The sequence below is a fragment of the Schistocerca nitens genome, chromosome 1 (assembly GCF_023898315.1).
Source record: "Schistocerca nitens isolate TAMUIC-IGC-003100 chromosome 1, iqSchNite1.1, whole genome shotgun sequence".
NCBI lineage: Eukaryota > Metazoa > Arthropoda > Insecta > Orthoptera > Acrididae > Schistocerca > Schistocerca nitens.
Genome location: NC_064614.1, coordinates 394,549,355 through 394,562,041, shown reverse-complemented (window position 1 = coordinate 394,562,041; position 12,687 = coordinate 394,549,355). Strand labels below are relative to the sequence as shown.

At 41.2% G+C, this 12,687-nt stretch overlaps 1 protein-coding gene across 1 annotated transcript in view; it reads left to right on the top strand.

Annotated features, from left to right (window-relative positions):
• Positions 1-12,687, top strand: part of LOC126249428 (4-aminobutyrate aminotransferase, mitochondrial) — a 97,006-nt gene that overhangs the window by 55,807 nt on the left and 28,512 nt on the right. The window contains exons 8-9 of the mRNA XM_049951083.1: positions 1,727-1,884; positions 4,987-5,255. Coding sequence (XP_049807040.1) covers positions 1,727-1,884; positions 4,987-5,255 — 427 coding nt within the window. The remainder of the gene's footprint in view (positions 1-1,726; positions 1,885-4,986; positions 5,256-12,687) is intronic.

The window sequence follows — 12,687 nt, the reverse complement described above, 5'->3', positions numbered from 1 at the left end:
ACTCCTTTAGCAGTTTAGGTGAAATGTCATCCCAGCCACAAGACATTTTTGGTTGAAGTGCTGATATGATTGCTAGGACGTCCCTCTCACAAGGGAACCTCCCCATCGCACCCCCCTCAGATTTAGTTATAAGTTGGCACAGTGGATAGGCCTTGAAAAACTGAACACAGATCAATCGAGAAAACAGGAAGAAGTTGTGTGGAACTATGAAAAAATAAGCAAAATATACAAACTGAGTAGTTCATGCGAAGGATAGGCAACATGAAGGTTACTCTGAACTCGGGAGCGCCGTGGTCCCGTGGTTAGCGTGAGCACCTGTGGAACGAGAGGTCCTTGGTTCAAGTCTTCCCTCAAGTGAAAATTTTAATTTCTTTATTTTCGCAAAGTTATGATCGGTCCGTTCGTTCATTGACGTCTCTGTTCACTGTAATAAGTTTAGTGTCTGTGTTTTGCGACCGCACCGCAAAACCGTGCTATTAGTAGACGAAAGGACATGCCTCTCCAATGGGAACCGAAAACATTTGATCGCAAGGTCATAGGTCAACCGATTCCTTCACAGGAAAACACGTCTGATATATTCTATACGACACTGGTGACGGCATGTGCTCCACATGACAGGAATATGTTGTCGACCCACCTAACTTGTACACTTGGCGAATGGGTAAAAAGATTCTTCTACCTTTCCCGATTTAGGTTTTCTTGTGGATGTGATAATCACTCCCAAAAAAGTGATGAAAACATAAGTGTTTGTCACATAAACTGCAACAAATGAATGCAACAGTTTCACAGTCGCACAGTTTTCCCTGTGCTCTGTCAAAACATATGTTTTTAACGTTTTCAAATTTTTCCGTGTGTAGACCGTCAAATCCTGCATATGTCCAAGCAAATCTGAACATGTCCTGGAATTTTGGAGAGCGAAGTTGATTATGTGTGAGTGCCTGAACTTTGATAATTGTGTGAAAATAAAAAATTAAACTTTTCACTCGAGGGTAGACTTGAACCAAGGACCTCTCGTTTCGCAAGTACTCACGCTAACCACGGGACCATGGCGCTCCTGAGCTCACATATTACTTGATGTTGCCTATCCTGCACATGGACTACTCAGTTTTTATATTTTGCTTTTTCTTCATAGTTCCACACAACTTCTTCCTGTTTTCTCAATTGATCTGTGATCAGTTTTTCAAGGCCTATCCACTGTGCCAACTTACAACTCAATCTGAGGGGGGTGCGATGGGGAGGTTCCCTTGTCAGTAATACCGTGGATATAAAAGGACTGGCTAGATTTTCCAAGACTAAAATTTTGTGGCTTGACGTGAACTTCATTTGTACCAACTGTACTGAACTTTTGTATAAATTTTTCACACACTTCTTTTTGGTCATTTATTTCTTCACCATTTTCTTTAATGTTATGTTGCTGTGTTCATAGGAATTCTGTTTCCCCTTTTCTTTATGCATTATTTTCCAGGCAGTAAAACATGTTTAACAGATTATGTAGGCTGTTTAATAGATACTAGCAATTGAATGAATTTTGTGGTGTATATTATCAAAAGAAATAAAGTTCACATTGTGTTGATGGATTCACTGGTTCACTGACACGCTAAAGATTATAAATTAACTGGGACTACAGTACTGCATTGGCTGTCACTTGATATTTTCTTGTCAAGCATTTCTGTGCTCTGAACAAATATAATTACTGCCATTAGATTTCAGTCTGCTTCTCTTTCAGTATGGCTGTGCATTTTTCGTGGATGAAGTACAAACAGGTGGTGGTCCAACAGGCAAAATGTGGTGCCATGAACATTTCAATCTGGATTCCCCACCTGATATTGTGAGTTTCAGCAAAAAGATGCAGCTTGGAGGGTACTACATGAAGGAAGAGTTTAGGCAAGTAATAGAATAGTGGTTTCCCTTTATTTTTAATTGTAACTTGTAGGCAATAATGATAACTTCTATTTTCTGAAAAATAGAATAATTGAGAGTTTGTAACACTAATTATTTGTGCTTTTATTTCACCATTATTGTAGTGAAGTAAGTTTGTCTGCCGTGCACTATGTTTGTATTAAGCACTCTTCCATTCACTTGGCCGGACACAGGACGGGAAAAGTGGAATACACCTCTCAATTCCAGTAAATGGAGATTTTTCAAACATGGATATTTTAAATAAATGTGGGAAAGAATGCCTGCATGTTAGATACATTGAAAGCAATAGTGTCTTAGATTGCCACGGAACCCACTGCACAATACTAGTAAAGAAAATGAAACCTCTTTGTGTTCCATTAACAAGCCTAATGTCACAATCGACTCTTAGAGCTAATAAAACCAAACGTATCTCTCCACTTAGAATCTTAAAAAATCGTATTTCTTGACTGTCTTACACATGTCGTACAGATGCAACATTCAGGGTTGAGTGACCCATTTTACAACCCATGGTCACCACCAAGATTATCATACCATGACACCAGTGATATCACAAATATTTGTCTTGGTCCAGTAATGGTTGGAACAGAATAATTATAGAATCTGCAATTGAATCAGAGGCACAATTTAAGAAGAGTGGAGTGCACACTCTCTCTCTCTCTCTCTCTCTCTCTCTCTCTCTCTCTCTCTCTCTCTCTCTCACACACACACACACACACACACACACACACACGGCAGTGCCAACATGTCATGAAATATGAAATGGATTACAAAGATATCTAAAGTATTGAGGATCCGCCCTACTTAATAGCTGCTCCCCTGCCACCCACAACTCATGGAAAATGGTTGTTAAGGGTGTCCAAGGTATATATATATTGCTTGGTGCTGTTCCAAACATGCTCAGTAGGTTTATAGGATTGAGGTTAAGTGACTGGAGGACCACAAAATCATTTTTGTTTTGTGTGTGGAGTGTTCCTCAAACCATTGTGGATAGTGCATTGACTTTCAGTGTGCAGGCCATCGCAGTGTTCTGTGGGTTAACAGACAGATGCAGGTGGTTGAACAGAAAGTTCTAGAATCGTTCACCAGTGGCACATATAGCAGAAGCCCTATTTTACCCCATTTAAACATCCCACATATGAGAGAAACTCAACCACGTACTCAGATAGTGACCCTTTGAGAAGCAATATCCATAATCTTGTGAAGTTTTTGTCTTACTTGTATCCTGCCATCAACATGTCCCAATGCGAATCATGACTAAACAGTACAGGTGATATTTTTCTAAGCTTGCAGTGTCCAGTGGCAGTTTTATTGCATACAAATTGATTACTGTGACCTATTGCAGTGCAGCCACTTTGGACTCCAGTGTTATGGGATGACCACTTTGTCTGTGGAGCTGTGTGTACACAAAGCTGTGGGTGTGTTTGCCAGCACTGTGGCAACTGCAGAGTCAAAAATGCCTAATCAGTAGGAATATTCATTACTCTATACCTTCCGTACAATACTTCTAGGACAGTGGGCCAGATGCCACTTGTGGTTAGCGGGCAGTGAGTAACATACATAGTGGGCAGTGATCTTTCTGATCCAACCTTGTCAGTTTGGTGACACAGTTATGCTGGGTGGCTGAGCCAGTGTGCATCGCCTGTGGCATGTGACAGCTGGTGCAGTGTAGATCCCACATCGAACCCAGTACCCTTGGAGACTAACTGCAGTCTCAGATTATGGAATTTGCTGGGCAGCCTCACCTTGACAGATCCAGTTTGAAGCCCAGAACCATCAGTGCTAGCTGACAACTTGTAGATCAGCAGCTAGATGTTGATGCTGCTCACCAGCTGTTGTACTGTTGTCCAGTATTGAATTTGTGCTGATTTGACAGACTGTGGCCTATATATCCACTAAGTTGTAAATGACTTTTTGGAGTGATGTATAGTTTCATAGTATTCTATTAGCACTGATGGAATGTTAAACTGCAATACTCCTAAATTCTTGCTTCTGTTGGTTAACCAATAACTGGTGAATTACCATAAAGTTCATCTTGTGCCACAATGTCCCCTACAAGAATACCAACTACCAAGGGGGTGGTTAACTGTCTTGGCTCAGATGAGTGGGAAGATTATGGAAGAGACAGGAAATAGGGTACAGGAGAAACATTTGGGGACAGAGCTAGGAAACATCATGCTGGCTTGGAACGTGTCAGTTTGTGGGAAAGGAGGAGGATAGCACCTTCAGTGGGGGCAGGAATACAGTTGAGTGTACTACTACAAAAACCATTGTGCCTGCTCACCACGACCATAAAATACCTCCATCAGACTACTACACAAACTTGTCAGAGCCACCATCCCCTACCTGACTACCGTGGTGCAGCTGAAGAGCTAGATCCCCCTCCTCAGCAGACCAGAAACCATGCACAACTACCACTGTGGTCATTGTGTCATCACAACGGAACAATCCTACTGAAGTTTGTCCCCATGGTTTCACCTTTAGTCTCCACAGCCAAATTCTATCATTGTCAGCATCCTTCACCTGGATCCTATACCTTATGTATATGTGCGGATGGGTGTGTGTGTGTGTGTGTGTGTGTGTGTGTGTGTGTGTGTGTGTGTGTGTGCGTGCGAGCGAGTGTATACCTGTCCTTTTTTCCCCCTAAGGTAAGTTTTTCCACTCCCAGGATTGGAATGACTCCTTACCCTCTCCCTTAAAACCCACATCCTTTCGTCTTTCCCTCTCCTCCCTCTTTCCTGATGAAGCAACCTTGGGTCTCGAAAGCTCGAAATTTGTGTGTGTGTTTGTGTGTTTTTTTTTATTGTCTCCTATCAACATACCAATGCTTTCGTTTGGTAAGTTACAGCATCTTCATTTTTAGATATATTTTTCCCACGTGGAATGATACTTTTTTTTTTTTTACTTCCAAGACTGTCCTTCGAATTCTCTCTTACATTGTTGTCAATATTTTCATTATTTAATATGATTTTATATTTGTATATATTTTTTGTTTCTATAATTTCTTACATTTTCCCCTGAGAAAATGTTCACTGTGTGCCTAATGCTGTTGTTTTCATTCCTTAACAGGCCTTCACAACCATACAGAGTATTTAATACGTGGATGGGTGACCCTGGTAAACTACTGCTGCTTCAAGGAGTTCTTTCAGTTATAAAGAGAGATTCACTTCTCTCAGTTGTCCAGAAGTCAGGAGAGAAACTTCTCAATGGATTATATGATTTGCAGAAAGAATTTCCTGCTCTGCTTTTTGCAGCAAGAGGCCGGGGGACATTTCTTGCTATCAGCTGCACATCAACAAAGCTGCGTGATGACTTGGTGAACAGGTTAAAACAGAAAGGTAATTAACTGTGTTTAAAGTGTTTGGTAGTAATCAGAGTTTGATGTCTCATAAGTCATCTTATCATTGTGTCCAATCAAGGACTGCTATTTCCTTCAAAACTGTTTAAATATGCTATATGAAACTTTCCCAGCACAATAACTGCTTATAAGGTTCCCATGTGTCCCGTGAAACAATACAGTTCAATGAAGGAACCAGTCAGCCCACTTCCCCCACCCCCCCCCCTCCTCCTCCTCTTCCTCCTCCTCCTCCTCCTCCTCCAGTCTCATCTGTAGATGACAAGCAGTTACCTCATTGAAGTAGTGTAGCTTCAGTGACAACATTCAACACAATGCCTGAGAAACTTTGCAAGCAGTTTTTAGATAATTCAAATAGCACCATTGAATTTTATTTTCATTTGATACAAATTTAGGACCACTATACATACTGATGACAATCAACTTGTAGATAGTAAACTACATACTGGCAGTTAAAAAATATCAGTGAGCTACACAGACTTTGAGGAGTATAATTTATATGAACAAATGCCTGCAATTCATAATCCATAGACAAAGAAATGATTAGAACTTTCCACAAGTGACTGTACATTACCGCAACTTGGGAGTAATTGAATGTGGCATTATCCACAATGCCTTTAAATACAAATATTTTTGGCAAGGCTTTACTGTGACTATTGTAGATATCAAATGAAGCAACCAGTTCACTGGTAGCAGTCACTGTTTATTTATTTCCAAAATGTGTTTCAAAGCTTATAAGATATACCTGAACTATTTTCCACTTCTTCTTCTTCTTCTTCTTCTTCTTCTTCTTCTCCTCCTCTTTGTTTTTGTACCTGAATTTTTCTCTGGTTATTCTAAATCTACATAAATATTCTGCAAGCAACTTGCAATGTGTGGTACTTTGTGTACCACTGTTCATTTCCCCATTTCCTGTTCCAGTCATGAATAGTATGTGTAAAGAACGGTTGCCAGTAAACATCCATGTGGGCTTGAATCTCTAAGGGTTATTATTACCCGTAAAATTAATTGGAACAGCATCAGACCTGAATTTTCATTCAATAGACTCAGCAAGTTAACAAGCATGTACTGATTATTCTTTCACCCTTTCACTCACAGGATTCCTGACTTCTATCATTGTCTGAAGAGTTACAACAACTTGTGATCACTCATAAAATCATTATCTTCCATGGAAACAATCAAAACATACTCTCAGTACCTCTAAATATTCTGATAACTGTAACAAATTTTCACTTACTGTAACATAGTTTACTTGTTAAATACCTTTCATAATGTGAACCAGGGAATTTCTTGGGTGTGTGCAAGCATTAGCAACTGAAAACAAAGTGTGATGGTGTTGTGGTGTATCATGACAATGAAAGGAGCCTGTGACCACTAGAGACAGTGTCACAGGTTACTCCAAAGTTGTAATATAACACATACACGCCATATTAATTCACATGAATCCCCCTGATGATGGAGGTTTAAACCTTCTTCCCCCAAACCATATTTTTCTGAGCCTTATTATTCAGATTATTATTTACCTCATGGTATTGGTGAGAGTAGAAATAGTTTCAACAAAAAATATTATTGAAAGAAATATTCAAAATTTACCATTCAGAAAATCGTAGGCAACCCCCATGGGGCCCACAGCTCTTTCATGGGTACACCTGTGGTGTGCATGAGCCCCTGAGCTATTGCAACCTCTCTTCCCTCCTAGGATGCATTCCCTTCTCCTTATCCACTTCTTCCCAGTGTAGCTCCTGCCCATCCTGCAACCCCCCCCCCCCTTTTCTTCTCCCTCGGGGTTTCCCTTTACGACAAATTGGTTGTTCACTCAATCCTGCTATCTCTTTACTGTCTTGTCTTGCTTTCCCACTCTCCCTTTTGTTTTCTTTGGGGTTTTGCTAGTCTCTCTTGGAGTTTGAAATCCCTTTCAAAATTGTTTGTGGAAGAACCCCCTCTCTAGTGTCTTCATTGTGGGATTCACTGCCGTTCCCTCCTTCCCCCTACCTCCCTGCCGTGGCAACCACCATCTTCCCCCCCCCCCCACCTCTCTCTCTCTCTCTCTCTCTCTCTCTCTCTCTCTCTCTCACACACACACACACACACACACACACACACACACACACACACACACACACACACACACACAAGGTCACCAGCACAATATCTAGTCCGTGTGGTAGAGCTGTTGTGTATCCTAGCTCAGCTGTCACTGCCTCATGTACGCCTAGGAGTGGTTGCTCATCTTTTTGGGACATGAGAACTCCTGGAAATGACCGCTGTACCAGGCGGCCCTTGCTGCTGCTGGGTGGCGCCCACAGGGTTAGTTCCTTATCAGAGTGAGTGGTACCAGGGCAGACACTGTATACATGAAACGTGCTAAGCTCCACACTTCTGGCCACTCTTCCACAGCTATCTCTTCAGACAGAAACGGTTCTCTCTCTGCTCCTTCTTTTGCTTCCTCAGCCTTCCCCTCCCTGGTTACTCCCTATTACTTAGTTTGTTCCAGGACAGTCAGGAGGACTTTTGCCACTATCAAACCACTCCCTTTTGTAGAAAATATTGAAGATAAGTTTGTTGAAGATGTGATCTGATTCCTTACTGATCAAAAACTCTTGTGCTAATCGGTCGACTTCCCTTTGGGCTTTTGAGTGCTTAGGAGACATCCTGGTGAGCATTACTCCTCCCCAGTCCTTAAATATGACACAAGTCATTATTTTCCATATGACCTCCTCTTTCAATCTAATGAGAAACTCAGGACTAACCTAGCATGGAGCAGCGTCCATTTTGTCTGACAAGTCCAGAGAGGACTTAAGGATAATTGTGTTGATACCAGCACTTTCATCCTGACTTTTGAGAGGGTTACCCTTTCAGAAAGTAAACGTTATGGTTTACCATTGCAACATGAAGCCTTTTATTCCAACTGCCATGTACTATTTCTGGTGTCTCCATTTTGATCACGTTTCTGCAGTGTGAGACAACTCCTATGTGCGGTGACTGTGGCCGCCCTCTCCATGTGGGGAGTCCTTGCACCCCAATCCCCAAGTGCCTGAACTGTTTCAGCCTGCATTCTCCTTGCTTGCCAAATTGCCTAATCTATAAAAAGAAAAAGAGGATTCAGCTATTCAGAACTCTCGACAGTCTGACTCTGAGGCCCGAAAGGAATTTGACCATCTCCACCTGTTATCTCTGCTTTTGTAGTGTCCTTTACTATTCCTCCTCCTTCCTCCTTACCTCCATCCTGTCCCCATTCCCTTTCCTCTTCTGTGGCATTTTACATCCCCTCCCTTCACAGAACTGCTCCTTCTCCTCAGCCAGAGAAGTAACCTTCTTGGAGTGTTCAGTGTCCTGGAAAAACTGGGAAGGGAGGGAAAACTAGGGGATTTTTTTTTTTATTGTGGGAAAACTTGAGGAATTTTTGCAGTTTGCCTAAAAATTCTGGAAAAGTCATGGTGTCTCATTTGATTTTGGGCAGACACATTTGGTTGCCTTCTGCTTGGCTTGATGCAGTGCAGCACTCCCTGTTCACCCTCAACGCCATACTGTGCAACTACCCTCCACCAAGGTTTTGGCATCCCCCAATCTTTTCCCTCACTTAGTCCAATACAGCTGCTAGCCCAGCCTGGCCGAGTCCAGACAAGCTTTGTCAAGGATTATTGTTGTTGTTGTTGTTGTTGTTGTTGTTGGCGTGGAATGGCATGTCTGCCTGTCACTTCAGCCTGGCTGTGCTGCACTGGTTTGTTGTTGTCATGATCTTGTGTGTTTTTTTACACAGGAGCAGCAAGAATCTGTGGTGAGTACTTGATGTGTTTTACATTTACATTTGTCTAAATGTTCTGCCTTGTTTGCTAACAGAGTGTTATCACAAAGATGGGTGCTTTTAGCGAAGTTTGTGGCCTATTTGAATCCATTTATTTTGAACCAGGGATATTAGGACATACGTTTGCATACAGTGCATTTGAGACTGATAGCTGTTGGCACATACAACAGTAATTTTTATGTGCCAACAGCTATCAGTCTCATTGAGTTTTGGAGTGCAGCTGTTGCTTTAATTAACATCGAGCTGCAACCTACAATGCAACGCAGGTCACTGGAGGGTCAGTAGGCACTGTGGGAGTCAGTGCCTGGTGCATGGGGGGGGGGGGGGGGGGGGGGCTGGGCTAACATTTCCGATACTGCTGCGGGTCTTAGTCAACATAAACTGCTTTCAGGGAGAGATGTAGGTGAGGGAGTGGGGTGGAAGTTACTCATAAGAAAGAAAAATAGCATGGGTCACAAAAATTTTTTGTGACTTCCCATCTTTGTGAACTCTTGGCCACATCCCACTTCATTGTTTAGATGAAATTCTTTCTAAGCTCATATTACCTCAGGGCTTACATGATGAACTGGAAGTTTGCATTCAATCCCTCCCAGGATTGAGGGTCCAGAATTTTTGTGGATTGGAGAGAACACGTCTGAGAAATTATCTGATTCGTGCTGTGTACAACCAACTTCTCGCTCAGAAATATAAGAATGCTGGCTTTTGCCAGTCATACGAGGGATAAAGCATGCTTTGCTCAAGGATACTAGGAAAGTTACAGTGTCTATATCCATGCTAACCACTGCAAGTGGCCACAGCTCCAGTGCTGTTGCATCAGGAATAGCCAATGTGGTTGCCACCCACCACCTTTGGACACACTCAGCTGATCGTCAACTCCGAAAATGGAGAGGACAATCTTGATGGTGTCTTCAATTCCACAAGAGCACTGGAAAATGCAATTACCAGTTTCAGTGAAAAAAGTAGCATTTCTAATTAGCCTCTGTGTATTTTTAGTCTGCTGAATGTATCATGCAGTTGCAGTGTGTTCCAGAAACAAGGTGTTATGCCAAGCCTATCATGCCAAGCACCTACTGCAGGAACTTCTGGATGATGGCCAATTATGCTCAGTTACACAAAGAGGGATGTCATGAGGAATGCAGAGATCCATTTGTGTCTGTTGGCTGCTGTGAGGCACTGATGATTTTGGGATATTGGCAGGTTGTTAATCTCTTACCAGATGTGTCCACAGACAGTAACATTGTCTCCAAAATGTAGCTTCAGAAGTCAAAGTAAATTATGGCAGTGTGTTTGGACTGGAGCTGTTTTTCACTAAACAACTACAGGAGATTGTAGCTGCCTGTGATGTGGTATGCTAGTTTGATGTGTTTATACATTTTTGGAATAGTATATTGGGCCAAGTTTTGAGCAGATATCTCACTTCAGTGTTTTCGAGAAAAAGTGTTGCCAAGATTTAGTTCAAGCTGCAGCCCAGTCTGAGGTAAATCTGAAAAGACAAGTTGTTCAGGTGTCCATGAATGGCCTAATTTTAATACCACATTCTGAAGAGAGCTGAAAAGCAAGCCCAAATTTGAGGGTAATCTAGAGGGTCCCATGCTTTTGGACTTTGGGACATGTGGCTTATATACAGTGTGTGATGGATTTGACAGTACTTCTGTTGATAAGAATCTTGTTCATTTTATGAAAGCTTTATGTAATTAAAAAAAAATTTCCCTCCTGCCAAGCTGATTTCAACAGTATTACAAGAACCTCTGTTTTCCCCACAGAGGTTTTGTGTTGTTTGATGGGTGTAAAATAAAATAGTGTCAGTCTTGGTGCAGGAGATATTAATAGTTGTGTAAAAATATCTAAAGGAAATAGAAAGATTAGAGAAGGAACAGAAGTAGGTATATCCATAAACTTAAGGTCACTACTGGAATTCCTAAGAGACATAGCTACCAAGTAGTGTGTGTCTTTCTGGGGAAAGATGCTGATAGCTTATCTCACATTTTTTGAGATTGTGGGTGCTAAGGCTAAGTCATTTCAGTCAGTTGCCCCCTTGACTCCTTTACTCTGTTCTCGTCTCCAGTCTATAGACAGAGAATTAATGAGAAAATTCGTCAAATCAAAAGTTTGTGGAAACAGACTAGCTTCAAAACAGATCTGAATGACAACAAAAAGCAGTTGCAGCCCCCGGAAGTGGACACCAGGTAAGAACCTAAATAGGTCTGGGTCAGTTGATGAATTGGGGAAAGATACATTGGCTTTACGAAATGAGTGCCTTACATCTATGAAGAGCTGGATATCCAAAATCCTGGATAAATCACTCTTGGCTTGTTTCTTTATGAAGGGTATTCTTCTTTTAGTCTTAGACTTGGTAATTAATGTTGACCATGAGAAGAGACAGTTAGGTATAGCATTGACACATCTTACTGCCTTAATTTTCTTTGGTGGTTGTGAGGCTGATGCTATTGCCCTGAGTTCCAAAACCCAATGGAGATCATGTCAGTAATGGAAATCCTCAAAGCCTTTGGTGGAGACTGTGTTTGCATCAATAAGTTCTGGAGGAGGGTCGCTGGAGTCAAGAGTGGACATGAAAATGTGAAGACATTCATCAAGGTTGCTTGCAGTCTCTTCCATGACAATGCTAGACTTGAAAGAGTTTTCTCTGAAAACTTCATTCTAGTTAAAAAATTGTCTGACACTACTATCATAGCCATTAATGCTGTTCACAATGCAGTCAAGGATGCTAGGATAATTGCTCTGCAACTAACAGAAGCAGTTAATACACAGCTTCCGAAATGCACTAGATAGGTACAATGAAACAGTATTGGAGCAAAGGACAGCTGAGACATCCTCAAAAGGAAATGAGAGAAAGAAGAAAGTGATCAGAAAAAAGCCAATAGCACTACAAAGTATGAAAACAAAATTCATAGAAAGTCCTGAGAAAGAAGTGTATTATATTTTGTATTGCATTTATTGGTCCTGTTGTCTACAAAGCAGGTTATGCATAAGACATTGGACAAGTCGAGTTATAAGCATACAGCTGAAAATCATTACTGGGCATACTTATTTAAGATTACAATAATACACTTTATACAAAGTATTTATACAACACATTTCATAAATTTAAACATTCTTCAATGGGGTAAAAGCAGTGTGTAAGATTGAAGTAGTAGTTCTGTCACTAAAAACTACCTGCTTGTGGCTTCACTTAATGTCCATGTATGCATCCTTATCAGATTGGTGTATTACTATATTTTCCATAATCCTTGTGTTCAAATGGTATTTGGGTTATATTCTTAGATCTCTTTAGAAAAGGTGTAATTTCTAACCGAAGTAGACAATGTTCTTCCATGTGCTTCCAACAACTGATTGTTCCTAATGTAAATGTTTATTAATATTTTACTTCCTTTGCAACCTAGTCTCATTCTACACTGCCCAGTCACATTAATGTGACCACCTGTCAAAATACTGAATATGTCCCCCAAGAATAGATGCATACTTGGGTTGGCCCATTGTGTTTTCATGAAAGACAAAATCACCCAGGGAATGCCATGAAAACAATTCCAAGACTGTAACACTCAATCCTCCAGCTTGGACTCTTCTGGCGATTGTTGCGGGGTGTTTGCTT